Here is a 20,811-nt window from a genome sequence, read left to right as displayed (position 1 = left end):
CTGTTATTCATTATCTATATGGATCACATTATGAAGGAAAGTGGTATTAAACACGATATCAAAATTGGAGATGTTAATGTCAGCTCTTTGCTTTATGCAGACGATGTTATACTTCTAAATAAATCTGCTATAAGTCTGCAAGATTGTCTGACTAAATTGAATAGCTGTTGTAATAGATATGGTATGAAGGTCAGCAATAAAAAGACAAAGACAATGAAAATAGGCAGAATCAGTGAAAATGTCAACTGTGTTGTGAATGGAGAACCTGTGGAACAAGAAAAACATTTCAGCTATTTAGGCACGATTTTTAGTGAAGATAGTAAATTAAATATAGAAATAGACAACAGAATCAGCAAAGCTGGGATGGTGGGAAGTCAATTGAATAAATTCATATGGAATAAGAGAGAAATTAGTCGGAACACTAAATTAGCTGTATACAAGACAGTGTTCAAACCAGTTTTAACTTATGGATCTGAGAGCTGGGTCAGAAGTAAAACACTTGACCAAAGACTAGAGACCGCAGATATGAGAGTCCTGAGAAAGATTATAGGCATGAACAGATGGCATCGATGACAATATCATATTAAAAACAAGGATATTAGGAAAGAACTTGACATTGTCAGCATCCAGGAATGCGTTAGCAGAGCTAATCTCAGGTGATATGGTCACTTAAACAGAATGGGCGAGGAAAGATTAGCAAAACAAGTGTTCTCTGCCAGGTTTGTAGATAATGACCCAGAGGAAGACCAAGATATAGGTGGATTGATAAGGTACAAAGTGCCTTGGACGATAGAAATATAAGATCTGATAATGTTGGAGTCTTGACAAGTAACAGACTGATTTGGAGGAAAATTGTAGATAGGAAGTTAGTAATGATGTAATTTTTTTCATGTATTACTATCATATCCTGTACACCCCTTGAGGGTACATGGCAGGAATTTGATGATGATGATGATGTATCCATAACCAAGGTAGACACTCTGCTTCCAATTGGGGAGAGTGACCATGCGGTCTTGTTCTGGGAAGTTATATGAGGCTAGTAGTATGGATAGGGGATAGCTGACAGACAGACACCAAAGAGAAGTATATGGTGGAATGGAATCTAGGAAATAATGGTGATGAGTGGAGTACCTCATGGTTCGGTACTAGGGCCACTACTCTTCTTTACTTGTATATCAATGATATAGAGATATATCAATGACACAGGGAAAGATTTAAGAGGGGATATTCAGTTGTTGGCTGATAATGCAAAACTGGGAAGAGCAATAATTGATAAAGGTGATGTAGATAAGTGGCATTGTGGACAAAGGATAATGATTGTCAATTTAATGTTGCAAAGACGTAAGGTTATGCACTTTGAGTTGAAAAGGTTGCATATGGTGTTTCATATTGATGGTATTGATTTGCAGGAAATTGATGAGGCTAGGGACTTGGGGATAATGGTGGGCATATTGCAAAAGTTGGTAAAATAGCTCAATGAATTACTTGGATGTTGAAAAACACACTAACAAGTAATGATAAGGAAGTTATTATCCCTCTTTATAAGACTATGATTCAGCCACATCTTGATTACTGCACACAGATTTGGTCACCTGTGTTTCTTGGGTACCAGGAGGTGGTTGAAAAGATTCAGAGACAAGTGACCAAGAAGGTGACAGGTTTGTGGGTTATAAAGTTTAGTTGATAGGTAGAAAAGAGAGGACATGATAGAAACTTTCGAGATCAAGGGTTTTTTATAAAATTGATACAATGAAATCTTTCAATATATGACAAATAGTCAGAGAACTAGGGGTCATCTGTGAAAGTTGTGTAAGAGTGCGTTTAGTAGGAGTGTGCAGACCAGATTTTTTGCATGGAGGGTGGCAAGAGAGTGGAATAGATTGCCAGAATTGGTTGTGGGTTCCCTGATGGTGAAAGGATTCAAGGAAAGGTATAATAAGATTTGAGTGTATGATGATTGATAAATAAATAAACCCACAGCAGGATTTGAACCTGCAGCCTTTTGGTTGGAGAGCAGACACGCTAACCACTTGGCCAACCAGGCCAGCAGTAATTTCATAATGACCTTGTATTAAGGATGAAACACAAAAAATCATTAAACTGCCATTTATCCAGAACACATACAAAGCTCATAAATATATATTTAAGAATATCAAGTTATAAATTAGTGTTTACTATGAGTCAAAAATTGGCAACACTCTTAAAACCTACCAAATTTCACTCATACAAGCCTTTTGGTTGGAGAGCAGATACGCTAACCACTTGGCCAACCAGGCAAGCAGTAATTTCATAATGACCTTGTATTAAGGATGAAACACAAAAAATCATTAAACTGCCATTTATCCAGAACACATACAAAGCTCATAAATATATATTTAAGAATATCAAGTTATAAATTAGTGTTTACTATGAGTCAAAAATTGGCAACACTCTTAAAACCTACCAAATTTCACTCATACAAGGAAATATCAGAATACAATGTGGTGTACAAATTTCCTTGCAAGAACAACTGCAGTGTCACCTATACAGGTTCCACAATTAGATCATTATGAACATTTCTGTGATTGTAATATACCAATTCCAGAACATCTAAGTAATAAGAAGTGTAAAAACCAAAATAAGAACAAACAAACCAAATACTGGGAAAACAGAAATCATAGCTTACACACTTGAATAGAAACATACCCTGCAAACTGAAAAAAGCCATAATATTAGACAAAAAATTAATGAAACGATGCTAAGTATATCAGAAACTATATCCATTAAATGTGACAAAAACTTCTTAAACGTAGAGTTTCCAATCTCAGAGAGTTTGAAGCTCTACAAAATGAAAATTAGGTCAAGATTTCCACCAACAGAAAGCAACATGCAAAACCTCAGGCAAAAACACTAAACCGACATGACATAGCCTTCGCTTTGCCCCCGAGTTCCAAAGATGACACTTAGTTAAAACAGTTCATGCCCCATAACTCCCACTTTTAATCTTTATTTATTATATTTTATCTTTCTTCTTTTTAGAAAAAAAATTTGTAGTTCATCCTTGATATAAAGCCATTATGAAATCTGTGTATATATTATGGCTTCCACTTCACATATCATTAATTGCTGCATTTTTAGTTCCCACATATCTTTATCTCCATATTTTTTCCATCCTCCCCTTCTTCTTGAAAAAAAACCCGAATGTATTTATTCAAGTGACAGCCATAAATGGTTATAGTCCATCATCCAAAGTTCAATTTAAAGGTCTAAAGTTCAGTTATATAATTTTTATCAATATATTTCTGATGCTGCTCCACAAAAAGATAGTCTAAAGGATTCTACAAAGTTATTTCAAAAAATTATTCCTTCCATATTTTTCATTTCATTTGATTTTCAATAGGCAAAATAGCCATAAATATTAATATCAGTTTTAGAGGAGTAACATGGAAAATTTCCAGAAACAATATTTATATCATTAATTATTATTATTATCCTAAGACCCCATGGAATCACCGAATCATGTATGAGGTCCTTTTGTCATATACACAGCTCATCATACCATGCCTTAAATGCATCAAATTCTCTGCAGACACCATGTACTCAGGCAATGCATTCCAATCATTCATAACTCTCCATGGAAAAACCTGCTTCTCACTTCCTTGTTCACATCCTCCCTATACAGCTTCCAGGGATGACCTCTTGTTCTCCCCATTTTATGAAAAATCCTCTTCAATGTTAATTCTATAACAACCCATTACTGACTTGTACATCTTAATCACATCACCCCTCTTTCTCCTATCCACTATACTCTACAAATTGCACTGTCTCAAACTTTCAATATTCACATTCCACAGGAAAATATTTTGGTCAATCATCTCTGGACCCTCTCTAACATCTCTTCATCCCTTTTGAAAACCAGGTGGCCAAATATGTGCACAGTAGTCCACATGTAGCCTAATCAGCCTTATACAATGGAACCAAAATCTCCATACTTCTAAAAGTCAGTATTCTGCACATCATTGCCAGAATTCATTGCGTTTTCCTCACAATATTGGCAATGTGTCCTCTAAATTTTAGAACCTTATCCAGCATCGCCCCAAGATCTCTTATTTTATTCACCTTCAACAATATATCCTCCCCAAGAGTAAATTCTGCATCCCATCTTTGTTTTCCAAATTTTAAAACTTTGCATTTCACAACATTGAACTGGCATTTCCAATTTCCACAGTCATTTAAAAAATAATATTATGTCTGGGAACATCTTTCCTGTAGGAAGATGACAGAATGTTGAAATGGCTACATACTATAATTCTAAAGTATTCAAATCTACTTGGGGTGCTTAAGGGTCAAAGCTGTATAACTGAGAAGAGACCTCCACATAGCCTTTAAAGGAATGCGGAGAACCGACCAGGGCTTCTGACCTAATGTCCAATCCTCACCTTCTCGTGGTGCACCCTGTTGGGTATCTACTTGGATACTGAATGAACTAGGATGGGCTGGCAATTTGGGATTTAGCCGACCAAATTGTATTCTTATTGGTTAAACCAAAATAAAAAATGATGGTACAACATGACAGAATTTCATGCCGGCTGGGGCGTCGCCCAGTTAAACAAGGCCCCCGTTGTTTTCGCCAGGGAACCAGGGCGAACAGCAAAAAGTCAGCTACTGGAACAAATCTGAAAACAAACCCCAACTCAACATCACCAAAGTTAAAGATTGGTACTATCAACGTAAGAAGCCTGAATGGCAAAGAAATGGAGCTAGCTGAGGAATTAGATAAGTACCAGATCGACATAATAGGGGTGACTGAAACAAAAAAGACCAAAACTGGTGAGATCTTTCTGAGCAATAAATACAAAATGTTATATTCAGGCAATGACAATCAAGGAAAAGAAGTAGTAGCCATAGTATTCAACACAAAATACGTGGCTAATCTTCTTGAATGGCAGTCAGTATCAAATAGAGTAACGTGGGCGAATATGAGAATGGGGAACTGGACAATGAGACTTATTTGTGCCTATGGTCTCACAGAAGGTTCTACTAAGGTAGAAGTGGAGGAGTTTTTTGAGGCTTTAGAAAAAGCAACTGACACAATGAAAAAAGAAAGGTTGGTCCTTGTTGGGGATCTAAATAGCAGAGTAGGAAATGATTGTGAGACATACAAAAATATTTTGGGAAAATTTGGAGAAAAGGGCAAAGCTAATAATAATGGCAAATATATGTTGGATTTCTGCTCAGGACATGGACTGGTTATTACAAACACCATGTTCCAACATAAAAATGTGCACAAATTCACATGGAGAGAAGAGGCAAGGAATAAGAAAAATCTCATTGACTATGTTATTGTTGATAGTGATGTTTTCCCACTGGTGCAGGACACCAGAGTGTACAGAGGATTTGAAATTGGAAGTGATCACTATTTAGTCTTGAGCAGGATAAAATTGAATTTCATATTGAAAAGAATAACATGTAAGAAAGTTTTAAAGCGAATAAAAGTTGAGCAGCTCTCAGATGTGAACTGTAGACTAAAATACAGAAAGATTATTGAAAAGAAAATGAAAGAGTTTGAGAACAGGAATCAAACCTCGGAGATTCAGTGGCAAACTTTGAAGAAAACATTGATTGATTCTGCCAGAGAGGCATGTGGTGAGGTTGTCTGTAAGGATAAAAAAAATCAGAACTCCCTGGTGGGCACAGGAAGTTAAAGAGGCAGTGAAGGAAAATAAGAAAGCATATCAAAAGTTCCTGTCAAATAAGTCAGCTTGTGCTCTTAGAGAATATAGAGACAAATGCAAGAATGCTAACCACTGTGTAAAACTAGCTAAACAAAAGTCATGGGAGGACTTTGGCAAGAATATAGAAAATAAATATCAAGAAGGTGGCAAAATATTCTGGAGGTTGTTGAAGAAGCTTAGGAATGGAGGAAAGAGTGCTGTAAAAGGAATTAGAGATGATAAAGGTGACATGAAAATGGGAGAAAAAGATATCCTTGAAGTATGGAGTAATTACTTTGAAAAACTGCTAAATGAAACAAACAGTGATGACAGCACAGTGGTAAAAAACACTGACCAGGCATGCAGTCAGGAATACATATCCATACTTGAAGTAGAAAAAGCCATCAAAGGCTTGAAATGTGGAAAGGCAGCAGGAGTAGATGATATTCGACCAGAAAATGCTGAAGTATGGTGGTATAAGAGTCTTACAATGGCTGCACTGCATAGTTCAGAAAGACTGGACAGAGGGATGAATTCCCGATGATTGGAGTAGAGCTCTCATAGTACCCATATATAAAAAAGGGAAATAAAACTGCATGTGAGAATTACAGAGGTATTTCCCTACTGAGTGTTACTGGTAAGATCTATGCAAGTATACTTGAGAAACGGTTGAGAAGAATTGTGGAAGAAAAGCTTGGTGAAGAACAAGCTGGATTCAGGCCAAATAGAGGCTGTCAGGATCAGATCTTCACTTTAGGACAAATAGTCGAGAAAGCATGGGAATATAAGAAAGATCTGTATTTAAGTTTTGTCGATTTGGAAAAGGCATATGACAAGGTGCCAAGAGAGAAGCTATTCAATATGCTGCAGTTATATGGTGTCAATGGGGCATTATATCAAGCAATACTTAGTCTTTATTTGAGTTGTAAGTCAGCAGTTAGAATTGAAGGAAGTACAGGAAGATGGTTTAATGTTAAATCTGGTGTGAGACAAGGATGTACATTATCCCCTCTGTTATTCATTATCTATATGGATCACATTATGAAGGAAAGTGGTATTAAACACGATATCAAAATTGGAGATGTTAATGTCAGCTCTTTGCTTTATGCAGACGATGTTATACTTCTAAATAAATCTGCTACAAGTCTGCAAGATTGTCCTACTAAATTGAATAGCTGTTGTAATAGATATGGTATGAAGGTCAGCAATAAAAAGACAAAGACAATGAAAATAGGCAGAATCAGTGAAAATGTCAACTGTGTTGTGAATGGAGAACCTGTGGAACAAGAAAAACATTTCAGCTATTTAGGCACGATTTTTAGTGAAGATGGTAAATTAAATATAGAAATAGACAACAGAATCAGCAAAGCTGGGATGGTGGGAAGTCAATTGAATAAATTCATATGGAATAAGAGAGAAATTAGTCGGAACACTAAATTAGCTGTATACAAGACAGTGTTCAAACCAGTTTTAACTTATGGATCTGAGAGCTGGGTCAGAAGTAAAACACTTGACCAAAGACTAGAGACCACAGATATGAGAGTCCTGAGAAAGATTATAGGCATGAACAGATGGCATCGATGACAATATCATATTAAAAACAAGGATATTAGGAAAGAACTTGACATTGTCAGCATCCAGGAATGTGTTAGCAGAGCTAATCTCAGGTGGTATGGTCACTTAAACAGAATGGGCGAGGAAAGATGCAAAACAAGTGTTCTTTGCCAGATTGGCAGCAAAACGACCCAGAGGAAGATCAAGATATAGGTGGATTGATAAGGTATAAAGTGCTTTGGACGATAGAAATATAAGATCTGATAATGTTGGAGTCTTGACAAGTAACAGACTGATTTGGAGGAAAATTGTAGATAGGAAATTAATAATGATGTAATTTTTTTCATGTAGTACTATCATATCCTGTAAACCCCTTGAGGGTACATGGCAGGAATTTGATGATGATGATGATCAAATCTACTTGTAAGGCCACAACATCTGCTCTACTCCTCCAACTTTGCATCATCTGCAAACAAGTGAATATCCTCATTCATATCTTCCCCAATATCATTAACATACATGTTAAACAGCAATGGCTATAAAACAGACCCCCGAAGCACATCACTAGTGACTTTCCTGTTCTGAATACTGCTCCCTCATACAGAACTTTTTGATACCTATCAGACAGCCAATCTCCAATCCAATGCAATCCAAACATATCAAACCAAGAAGAGTTTTATATGCATACATATGAACAAAAAAGACAGATGGACAAAACAAATGCAGCTTTTGCATTTGTTTTGTAGCATGTAGGAGAGGGAGAAAGTATAGCTCTGTAAGCTGGGAAGGGGGGGGGGAACAAAGAAGAAAAAATTAGAAGTTAATGTTATTATATATATTATATAATCATTATATTATATTAATAATATAATAATACATCTTGAAATAAAAGAAAACAGTAAAAAAATGCAAAAATACCAACTGAATGGATTATGTCTGATAGCATCTTAGCTCTCCAAACAGCAGATTATGGATTTGAATTTCACCATTGCATGGATGTTAGTGAACATCAGTTACCAGTCATTTAAAAATAATATTATGATCTGTGAACCTCTTTTAGGTGGTAGCTGATGTTCATCATCTATCATCTTTCCTGTAGGAAGATGCAGCATGTTGAAATGGCTATATACCATAATTCTAAAGTATCATCCATCTTTATTTATTCATCCTTCTCTTGTATTTTAATTTTTATTTCTCCACATATTTTTTAAGCTTTAAATCTTTCATCAACTTTTATATTATTTTTTTTTTTAATCTTTTATATTTTTGAGTCTTTCACAGTTAATTGTTTTTCGATCATATCTTTCATTTAAATTGTTATTTAGTCCCCCCCCCTTGAGTTTTTCAGATATTTTATCTTATTTACACAGTAAAATTATTATTAGTTTATATATGCAAAATGTTTTGTGAAAATAGTAGAAGTAAAAAGTGGCGCATTTTTGCCTTAAAGGTATTTAAGGTAGAAATGTCCTTAATTTAAAGGTATGTTTTATACAAAATATATATATTATCTATTTCAAATGTAATGTTGAATTTTAATGCATGATTGTAAGTCTCAATCACTGAACTGAAGGGTCTAAGCCAATGAGCTCAAAAAATAGGTGTGTTCCTAAACACAATAACCTTGTTATTATAATATACTAAAGTTTATCACTCCCAATTATGTATGTGCTTTGAACAATAAAAATCATCAATATGCAATACAAAATGTTGAGATAATGAACAGCTAGTGGCTGAAATAAAGTAAATACTTTTTTATAATTTATACACTAAATTTATTTATATATATTCATTTCTAAAATAAAAGGTATTATACTTCAAAAAATGTATAATAAATATATGCAAATACCTTTGTGAAACAAGAAACTAAAACAATTTTTTCAGATTTTTTGGAACTGTGCAATGAGGATAGTAATTCTGCTAAAACTAACATTTTGCCTGATGTTTCTATTAGTGAAAGGGTGGACAAATCTTCTGGAAATGCAGATTTTATGTAATCGTGAAGGGATTCCTGTAGAAAGAATTAATTTTAATAATATAATAACATGAAAGAAGAACAATAAAATAAAAATATGATATAATATAAAGACATATCTATTATGAAAAGTAAGGTATCAATTATCATGCTATTAGTCACTATTAACACAAAGGGGGCATTCAGTATTTTCTCCAAAATGTAAATATATTCTGGAGAAAATGCTTAAAAAAGAGATACAGACATTTAATTTAATATCTCACTCTAATAGTTATATTGTATAACTATCAGAGTGAGATGTTAAATGAAATGTATGCAAACAACCATATGGCATTAGGCAATGAACTATTTTAATAGTAATTTATTTGTCATTTGCTATGTATTACAAACATTATCAGAGCAAGAGTTACCAGAAATTAGAGCTATATGTATAACATATGAGGTTTCCATATTCAGATTCCAGAAACATCAACAAGAAACATGAGGTTTTGTTACACCCTGATACCTTAAGAATGTAGAATTCCAAGCTATCATGGTGTAACATGAAAAATAAATAAATTAAAAACTCTGCATAAAAGATAATAGATGAATTATTTAAAAGAAAAAGAAATATTCTTGCATCCAATAAAATAAATAAAATATAAAGGTGTTTGTTGAACTAACTAACAAAAAAGAAAGAATATATTAATGTTGTGATATGATATAAGAGAGAAAATTTAACTAAATAAGACAGTAAAGGATTAGTCATAAGAGATGGTATGTGAGAGGCTAGAGATTAAAATATTAAGTAAATTCATAGAGAAATTTTGGAAAGGGATTAAGTTAGAGGCTAGCAAAAGAATAACAACAGACTATCGCTCAGGGCCGATTCCTGGATTGAGACACTGTTACAGGCTCGCCGACCAAAGGACGGTTGGCAGAAAAACGCCACCCTAATTGGTCGGTGAAGTGAAATCAAATAAGGGGCGGAGAAAAGAAGTTAAAGAGGGTGCCGTTAGGAGAGCAAGTATAAAAGGGTTGGGACCCCCCACACACACACACACAGGACTTTTAGGCTTTTAGACCTTTTTGGCTTTTGGTTTTTGGTTCTGTTCCAGGAGAGTTCTTCGCGAGCTCCTTCGTATGGGTTTCACGGTGTTTTCCTGTGTGGCGAGATTGGAGTTATATCTCCGTCGTTACAACACGGAAACAAAAGTGAGCAGAATTTCGGTTCCGTATTTCCTATGTAGGAAGCGAAGAATGCCATATAGTCGAGGAAAAGAAAGCATATTCTTTGTGTTTCAACTTCAGTGACAACCACGAAAAAGGGAAAGCTGTAAAGAAATCGATATCCACGTCGCGAGTTGCACAGCCGTTATTTAGACGATTCAAAGTGTCTCCTGAATAACGAAAAGTAAAGACTGCGTAGGCATAGTTCAATTCAAAAGGGAACATATGAGAAGCAGATTATCGGAGAGGTTATACCAGGATACTTCAATCAGAAAAAGATAGAGGCCCATATGGAAAAATCAAGAAAGAAAGGTACTGTAAAATATATCTCGTGTTAACTATAATTCGTCTGTAATAGTTATCATTATTCTAATACTGAATTGTTGAAGTGACCAAGGAAAAAATTATACTAGGACTTTAGTATCTGACAGAATATAATGAAAGTAAGCTTAAGCTTGCTAACATGAATATTATATAAGTAATTACGTATCCTAAGAATTTTGCATGTCCATTGTAATGTATAGAAAATTTTAGATGTCATAGTTATGTGTTAGTGTAGTAAAAGGTTTAGTTAATCTACTTAAGTTTGGATAGTTAAACAGTGTGAATTAATCTTATATGTCCATGTCATATGAAATTATGTGTAGAATTTTTTATGGCAGCATGATCGTGATACCCCTTATAGGATCAGAGCCTAATTACTTGTGATTAGCTAATGTTAGTTTGTAAATATTTAGTATAGCATTGAATTGAGTAATCAAAAAAATTGAATTGTACCAATTTAAAGATTTTAATAAACCTTTGTTCAATGATAAAAAAGTTGTCTGAAACTGCTGTCCAATGCACCACTTGAAAAAAATATGAACCTAATCACGCGGAAAATTAATGTGTTAAGAAACGAGATAAAGTGTCACGACTGCAACATTGTTTCACTTTCAGACATACTTTAGTTCTTTCTCTTTGTTTTTGTATATAATATCTCAAACTAAATATCCCAAAAGGTGCAGTATAATACAAATATTAGGGGTACTAAGGGGAGAAATAACTTAAGTATTAGTAAATTCATTGGTGATATCTCGAGCATAGATAATAGTAGAACATAAATGAGAGGAAATTACTAATTAGAATAAAAATCATAAAATGGGACACAACAGTTTATATCTTGTACATATAATCTCATGATATTTGGCTTCTCCCTTGTTGGCATAGTTAGTGTCTGCTAATGTGATCCAGGCAATATTGCTACCATAAATGTGGGTGATCTTCATCAAACACAATCCATCTTGCTGATTGAAGGCCTAAAGTGGATGCACACTGTTTGGTCTCAAGAGCAGAGGCTCTGGTTTCTATCTCCTGTCTTCCCACTCTTTTCCCACAGTGTGGATGAAAAACAACTTGGAGACCTAAAACCCCCTTTTATTTAAGAGTACAACATTAAAGCAATTCTAGATAAAATTCAGATTTCCTGATCAGGTAGCATATAATCGCTGTTGCCACCTTCTCTAATAGACATAACTTGCTGAAGGGGAAGGGGGGTGGGGAAGAGAGTCCTAATAGTGGTAAATGGGGAACAGTCAAGTGCATGTTAGCAGCCAGAAGATCGATAACTCTATATTAGTGGCATGTTCGAGCGTCAATAATCTCATTCTGCATACCTTGTGTCTCAAATCCTTCCCCAACACCACAAAAAAGATACAAATAATCATAGTAACAATGTATATACCTAAACCTCTTTTTATGCGAATTTTTTTTCTGCGAATTCGGAGTTATGTGAATTGGGATATCAAAAATAATTTTTTTTATGCTATTTTTATTCACTTTTATGCGACCAACCTAAAGTCTAAGTTAGGAAAAAATCCATAATTCGAGAAAATTCTGAGAATTTTGTAGAATTGCATTCTCGTAGGGAATTCCAAATTCAAACTGCGTGAATTGTTTGAGTAGACAACACAGTTACTGCATTTTTTGCATTTGTATTTTTTAAGTGGAATCAAAATAAAAATCATGTTATAAAATTAATAATTTTGCCAAGAAATAATAAATGGTAAGCTATATGTAATTTTCAAAATTTCATTTCATTAACTGAAGATTTTAATCCAGCCCTCACATGATGTTGCCGATAACCAAAACAAAAAAGGAAAGCCGTTTCCTTGGATATAAAAATTCAAATTTCAGATCGTCTTCAAACTAGGGAAGGTGTGATGGCTGTGGGTAAGCATTTTGGAGTCTGTGAATCGACTGTCAGATCTATAAAGAAAAATAAAGAGGCTATTAGAAAAGCGGTATGTCCTGGTACAAAATCGAGTGCGAAATTATCATCATACACAAGAGATGTTGTTCTAGAAAAAGCCGAAAAAGCTTTAGTGATGTGGATAATGTACAAAATATTGTATAATGTATAATATATAAGATAATGTACAAAAAAAGAATGTCAGTTGAGGGAAATTCCATCAAGCAATCAGCATTGACATTTTATGAACAGATTAAAAAACTGCAGCCAGATACTTCATCTCAATCGAGGAAAAAATATGAATTTCATGCACGCAATGGTTGGCTGGCTAAGTTTATTAAAAGACATGCTCTTCATAATATAAAAATTAAAGGTGAAACGGCTTCTGCTGATGAAACAGCTGCTAAAGCATTTCCACAAAAACTTGCTAAAATAATTGAAGATGGAGGTGATTGGCACTATCAACATAAGAAGCCTGAATGGCAAAGAAATGGAGCTAGCTGAGGAATTAGATAAGTACCAGATCGACATAATAGGGGTGACTGAAACAAAAAAGACAAAAACTGGTGAGATCTTCCTGAGCAATAAATACAAAATGTTATATTCAGGCAATGACAACCAAGGAATAGAAGGAATAGCCAGAGTATACAACATAAAATACGAGGCTAATCTTCTTGAATGGCAATCAGTCTCAAGTAGAGTGATGTGGGCAAATATGAGAATGGGGAACTGGACAATGAGACTTATTTGTGCCTATGGTCCCACAGAAGGTTCTACTAAGGTAGAAGTGGAGGAATTTTTTGAGGCTTTAGAAAAAGCAACTGACACAATGAAAAAGGAAAAGTTGGTCCTTGTTGGGGATCTAAATAGCACAGTAGGAAATGATTGTGAGACATACAAAAATATTTTAGGAAAATTTGGAGAAAAGAGCAAAGCTATTTTCTCCAAATTTTCTGGTTATTACTAACACCATGTTCCAACATAAAAATGTGCACAAATTCACATGGAGAGAAGAGGCAAGGAATAAGAAAAATCTCATTGACTATGTTATTGTTGATAGTGATGTTTTCCCACTGGTGCAGGACACCAGAGTGTACAGAGGATTTGAAATTGGAAGTGATCACTATTTAGTCTTGAGCAGGATAAAATTGAATTTCATATTGAAAAGAATAACACGTAAGAAAGTTTCAAAGCGAATAAAAGTTGAGCAGCTCTCAGATGTGAACTGGAGACTAAAATACACAAAGATTATTGCAGAAAAAATGAAAGAGTTTGAGAACAGGAATCAAACCTTGGAGATTCAATGGCAAGCCTTGAAGAAAGCCCTGATTGATTTAGCTAGAGAGGCATGTGCTGAGGTTGTCTGCAAGGATAGAAAAACTAGAACTCTATGGTGGACACAGGAAGTTAAAGAGACAGTGAAGGAAAAGAAGAAAGCACGTCAAAAGTTCCTGGCAATAAGTCAGCTTTTGCTCTTAGAGAATACAGAGAAAAATGCAAGATTGCTAAACACTGTGTAAAACTAGCTAATCAAAAGTCATGGAAGGACTTGTGCAAGAATATAAAAAATAAATATCAAGAAGGTGGCAAAATATTCTGGAGTTGTTGAAAAAGTTTAGGAATGAAGAAAAGAGTGCTGTAAAAGGAGTTAGAGATGATAAAGGTGACATGAAAACTGGGGAAAAAAGAAGATATCCTTGAAGTATGGAGTAATTATTTCAAAAAATTGCTAAATGAAACAAACAGTGATGACAGCACAGTGGTAAAAAACACTGACCAGGCATGCAGTCACGAATACATACCCATACTTGAAGTAGAAAAAGCATCAAAGGCTTGAAATGTGGAAAGGCAGCAGGAGTAGATGATATTTGACCAGAAATGCTGAAGTATGGTGGTATAAGAGTCTTCCAGTGGCTGCACTGCAGAGTTCAGAAAGCCTAGACAGTGGGACGAATTCCCAATGATTAGAATAGAGCTCTCATAGTACCCATATATAAAAAGGAAAATAAAACTGAATGTGAGAATTACAGAGGTATTTCCCTACTGAGTGTTCCTGGCAAGATCTATGCAAGTATACTTGAGAAACGGTTGAGAAGAATTGTGGAAGAAAAGCTTGGTGAAGAACAAGCTGGATTCAGGCCAAATAGAGGGTGTCAGGATCAGCTCTTCACTTTACGAGAAATAGTCAAGAAAGCATGGGAATAAAACAAAGATCTGTATTTGAGTTTTGTCGATTTGGAAAAGGCATATGACAAGGTGCCAAGAGAGAAGCTATTCAATACACTGTAGTTATATGGTGTCAATGGGGCATTATATCAAGCAATACTTAGTCTTTATTTGAGTTGTAAGTCGGCAGTTAGAATTGAAGGAAGTACAGGAAGATGGTTTAATGTTAAATCTAGTGTGAGACAGGGATGTACATTATCCCCTCTGTTATTCATTATCTATATGGATCACATTATGAAGGAAAGTGGTATTAAACATGATATCAGAATTGAAGATGTTAATGTCAGCTCTTTGCTTTATGCAGATGATGTTATACTTCTAAATAAATCTGCTACAAGTCTGCAAGATTCTATGACTAAATTGAATAACTGTTGTAATAGATATGGTATGAAGGTCAGCAATAAAAAGACAAAGACAATGAAAATAAGCAGAATCTTTGAAAATGTCAACTGTGTTGTGAATGGAGAACCTGTGGAACAAATAAAACATTTCAGCTACTTAGGCACGATTTTTAGTGAAGATGGTAAATTAAATATAGAAATTGACAACAGAATCAGCAAAGCTGGTATGGTGGGAAGTCAACTGAATAAATTCATATGGAATAAGAGAGAAATTAGTCGGAACACTAAATTAGCTGTTCATGTATACAAGACAGTGTTCAAACCAGTTTTATCTTATGGATCTGAGAGCTGGGTCAGAAGTAAAAACACTTCACCAAAGACTAGAGACCGCAGATATGAGAGTCATGAGAAAGATTAGAGGCGTGAATAGATGGCATCAATGGCAATATCATATTAAAAATGAGGATATTAGGAAAGAACTTGACATTGTTAGCATCCAGGAATGCATTAGCAGAGCTAATCTCAGGTGGTATGGTCACTTAAATAGAATGGGCAAGGAAAGATTAGCAAAACAAGTATTCTCTGCCAGGTTGGCAGCAAAATGACCCAGAGGAAGACCAAGATATAGGTGGATTGATACAGTACAAAGTGCCTTAGACGATAGAAATATAAGATCTGATAATGTTGGAGTCTTGACAAGTAACAGACCGATTTGGAGGAAAATTCTAGATAGGAAGTTAGTAATGATGTAATTTTTTTCATGTAGTACTAACATATCCTGTACATGCCTTGTTGGTACATGGCAGGAATTTGATGATGATGATGATGGTTACACTCGTGAACAAGTTTGGAATAAGGATGAAACTGGCCTTTTCTGGAAAAAAAATGCCAAACAGAACTTGATTACCTTGATGGACCAGTGTTTCACTCAGGATTTCTCCATGAGTGCAAGTCACAAAGATGCCTCCAATGATCTCGAACTTGAGCCTCTCTCTCTCTCTTCCATGTTATACCCATAGATTTAACTAGTGGATCTTCCCATCTTGTATGTGGTCTTAATGGTTTTCTCTTTATTCTTGGTTGCCAGTTGAGTATTCTATATGTCCATCTGTTATCGTTGAGTCTGTCTATGTGACCTGCCCATCTCATCTTGCTTTCATATACTGCAGTTACCACATCTTTTATGCCTGATCTCTTTCTTTGTTACGTGTTTCTAACATGTTCCCTTCTGCTGATGTTACAAATCCTGTGTTCTATTGCACACTGAGTTATTCTGAGAGTTTTCTTTTTTCTTCTTTTCTTGTCGTGTTCCATGTTTCTGATCCATATGTGAGTGATGGTAGAATATCACTATTAAATAGTTTTACCTTCAGAGAGATGTCTAGATTTGGATCAGTAAGTGTTTCTTTTAGTCTGTTGAATGATAGCCATGCAGCTTTCTTTCTTTTTGCTAGTTCTTCAGATAAATCGTTATTCATTTTTATTCTTTGTCCTAAGTAATTGTATGAGTCAACTTGTTCTATAGGGATGTTATCAATACATAGGTGATTGTTCACTTGTGTAGATGTTTTTAATCCATTTTGTGTTTTCTAGATTCATTTCTAAGCCTATCTTACTGCTGTTTGTGTATACTTTTTCACCCATTTCTTCCAGGTCTTTTGGGTTGTGGGATATCAGTACTAGATCAAACATAAGAATTTGTATTTTCACCATCTATGCTTATTCCTCCATTTAGGTCTATTTTTTTTCAGAATGTATTCTAAAGTGCTGGTAAATAGATTTGGGGAGATCACATCGCCTTGGTGAACCTTTCTCTTTATATCTATATTTATAGGTTGATCAAATAGGGTTATTTGTGTGGTCTGATTTTTGTTAATTTCTTTTATCATGTGGATATAAGTAGAGTCCACATTTATTTCCAGTAAGGCACTGATGACTGCATTGTGTTCTATGGTATCAAATGCGTTTTTAAAATCAATAAAGAGGAAACATAGAGGGATTCAGTATTCTCTGCATTTTTCTGTTAGGTTGTGAAATGACCTGGATATGATCGATTGTGGAGAAGCTTCTTCTGAATCCTGCCTGCTCTCTGCTGGAGTTGTCTTCTAGAGTGTTTTGGATTCTGTTCAGTATTATTCTGTTCATGATCTTATATATGTGAGAGAGTAGACAGACTGGACTATAGTTTTTTATGTCTTCCTTGTTCCCTTTTTTGAATAGTAGAATGGTTTTTGAGGTTTTCCATTCCTCTGGAATCTTAAACAGAACTTACATATCAAAAATGCAAAAAACTGTTGGTGGGTTCAAAGTAGCAAAGGATCACATAACACTCCTATTTTGTTCGAATGTTTTAGGAGATCGGATGTTAAAACCACTGCTCATAAAATGATCATTAAGCCCATGGCCAATGAAAGGCGTAGATTTTCAAAAATTGCCAGTTCATTGGATGGCTAACAAAAAAGCTTGGGTGACCATTGATATTTTCACTGAGTGGTTCCACAAACATTTTGTGCCAGAAGTTAGAAGCTATTTGAATGACAAGGTCTCGAATTTAAAGTGCTTTTGATTCTTGATAATGCACCCAGTCATCCTGCCATAGAACACCCAAATGTGCATTTTTTTTTTCTGCCATCAATACCACATCATTGCTACAACCTTTAGATCAGGGTATAATTGCAACTTTTAAAACATATTATGTCAGACGAACATTTCAGTACGTTTTGAACAAGGTAAATGATGATGAAACACTGTCAGTTATGGATGTGTGGAAAAAATTTTCAATTATGGATTGTGTTGATCAGGTTCGATTATCATTATCTGAATTGAGACCAGAAATTATGAATGCATGCTGGAAAGCTATTTGGCCCGAATGTGTTAAAGAGAATGCTCCTGTTCCCTTCAATCATACTGCAGAATTCCCCAATATAATAAGTTTGGCATGTGAAATTGGCGGAGAAGGATTCGATGATCTAACGTCGGCAGATATCAAAGAATTGTTAATTGATAAACCTCTTAGCGAAGACGAAATAGTGGTGATTGTTTCTGAGACTACTGAAAGTGAAGAAGTTAATGGTAATGATCAAGATAATCCTACTTTTACTGCTGATATAAAGAAGGTCTTAAACTGGCCAGTAATTTAGGCAATTATTTTGCCTGACATGATCCAAATGAAGAACATGCTGGGAAGTTTTCACGTGAGCTTAAGTTGTTAATGTCTTCATACAGAGAATTATATCACAACTTATCTAAAGCATCAACACAGCGATTAATAACTGAGTTCATGCCTAAAACTACTGAAACAACCAGTGGTACTTTTGTTCAAGACATGACAAGAAGAATTCCACAAGTTGAGGCGGAAGTCGATGATGATAATACCATATCTAGTAGTTCCAGTGATATTAGAGTCTCACGAAAATGAAAGCTTTCGCGTTTATTGTCAGAAACTGATAGTGAATAACATAATTTTTTATAGAATCCTTAGCAAACAACTGAAATGAATATGTTTTTTTTTTAAGTTATTAAAATTCATTATACGTATGTGTGTTCTCCATGAAATGTAAATAAAAATCTTATGATCCTAACGAATTTAATGTTTGTTTTGTTTCATTATTTTGCTTATATTTCAGGTTTGGAACCAATCTTCACTTTTTCTATAGAGTCAGTAGTTCTTTTTACGCGAATTCTATTTACGCATCGTTTTTAGAAACGTATCTATCGCGTAAAAAGAGGTTTAGGTGTATATTTATAACAACCTCTCACAAAGAAGAATATCAAAAATATGTTTAACATTAAAGATACCAAGAAATTATATACTTGATTTTAATCCTTTTCCCAAGGAAGCAAAACAATGTTTTGTGCATGAAATATATTCACATCTGAGTTACTTATATATAAAGGCTAATGACTTCATATCCCTTGCCTTAATATGTATCCCATAATGCAAAGCACACCCCCTTTCAGATGTGTATAATACTATGCATAATGGGAAAGGCCACTACCTAGACCAGTTTCGACCTTTATTGAAGTTTCGTCAGTGGTAGCTAGATCCGGGAGAGATACCAAGGTTGAAGTAATGCAGAAGTCATATATATCTCATATACAAGTAGCCAGAGCCAGACTGGAGAGATACCAAGGATATAATTTCTTGGTATCTTTAACATATAATAAACTCCAGGTAAAAAACATTCTATAAAAATATGTTTATGAGAGAATTTTATAGGATTATAGATAGTGGAGTGTGAGATAGAAGAGTAAGACACCATCTATTGAACCTAGGGAAGGTGTAGAAAAGAAGGGTGTGATAAATATATTTTTTACATGGAGAGTAGTGGGGGAAAGGAGTGGAATGAACTGATAGAGCGTGTTTTGAATTTTAGGAGTATGACAAATAACTTAATAGTTCAATGAAATTGCCTACGGTGAGCCTGTTAACTCCATAAAGGTTTCTTAATAATAATAATAATAATAGGCAACACTTTTACATTAAATAAGTGTAACATATGAACTATCCACAGTTCTGATTTTTATGCAAAAAAAAAAAAAACATACACACTGTTACTCAATTTTAGTGAATGTCTCTGGCAATCTTCATTCAAAAATATTTTACTAGCAAACTTTTCTGCCCATTACCAGCATGATGATCATGCATAAAGATAATCATCATCATCATCATCATCAAATTTCAGATATGTACAGAATAATTTGATAGTACTACATGAGAGAGTTACACCATTACTAATTTTGGATCAACAATTTTACTCCAAATTAATTTGTTATCTTGTCATAAATTGCTTATGTCAAGACTCCAATATTATCAGATCTTAAATTTTTCATTTTAAGGTGCTTTTTACTGTATCAATCCATCTAGATTGATAAAGACAATCATCATTATCTTTATGCATGTGCTTCCTTTTCGTTTATATTTCCTTTTGGCTTTACAAAATTTATTCTTATCTACAGGAAATTTAAGTTTTTCTGTTTTTTTAAACCAAGCATACATTTACTACTATCATCTTTGATAACACTTCCTTTTAGTTTGTTCAATAGTCAATATTACTTATCTAGGATATAGCTTAACTTGCTACCCAACCACCATTCTGATAACTTCAAATGGGTTAATGAATACATATATTTTTATTCCCTCGGTTCTGTATTAATGAAACACTATATTTCGGATGGTTAAAACATGCTAATGAGTAAACTTGTATAAGAAGATAAACACAGTCATTCCATAAACAGAAAACGATTGCCTTTGGTTGCTTAGATTACCATCAAAGAAGATAATACTATGAGACAAGTGTTTTATGTTTATAAATTGCTTATGTGTTCAGTTCACATACCAGTTTGCACTCAATAACAGACAAGCAAATTCACTTTAAATTTAAAAATTAAAATTGGAAACTGTATAATGAGAGTGAGAGCAAGGAGGATCTTTGCATGAAGAATGGTCAGTGTGGAATGCAAGGCCTGAGAGTGTGTAGTGAGTGCAGAAGCATCAAATGAGTTTAAGGGCATGGTTTGATGAAGCACGTGTTATGACGGAAAGAATCTCCTTGACTCCACAGAAGTCTGGTCTTAATAATA

At 34.6% G+C, this 20,811-nt stretch overlaps 1 protein-coding gene across 4 annotated transcripts in view; it reads right to left on the bottom strand.

Annotated features, from left to right (window-relative positions):
- The window catches only part of LOC150095715 (DNA repair and recombination protein RAD54B-like), a 232,067-nt gene that overhangs the window by 43,977 nt on the left and 167,279 nt on the right, over positions 1–20,811 (bottom strand). For all 4 annotated transcript variants that reach the window (XM_090410071.1, XM_090410074.1, XM_090410073.1 and 1 more), the window contains one exon: positions 9,097–9,258. In XM_090410071.1, the coding sequence (XP_090266197.1) occupies positions 9,097–9,258 (162 nt within the window). The remainder of the gene's footprint in view (positions 1–9,096; positions 9,259–20,811) is intronic.

The sequence above is a fragment of the Typopeltis vanoorti genome, chromosome 20 (assembly GCF_054136105.1).
Source record: "Typopeltis vanoorti isolate ZY-2024b chromosome 20, IOZ_Tvanoo_1.0, whole genome shotgun sequence".
In the NCBI taxonomy this organism is placed as follows: domain Eukaryota; kingdom Metazoa; phylum Arthropoda; class Arachnida; order Uropygi; family Thelyphonidae; genus Typopeltis; species Typopeltis vanoorti.
The sequence above is the reverse complement of the archived record's forward strand: the minus strand, read 5'-3'. Positions and strand labels throughout refer to the sequence as shown.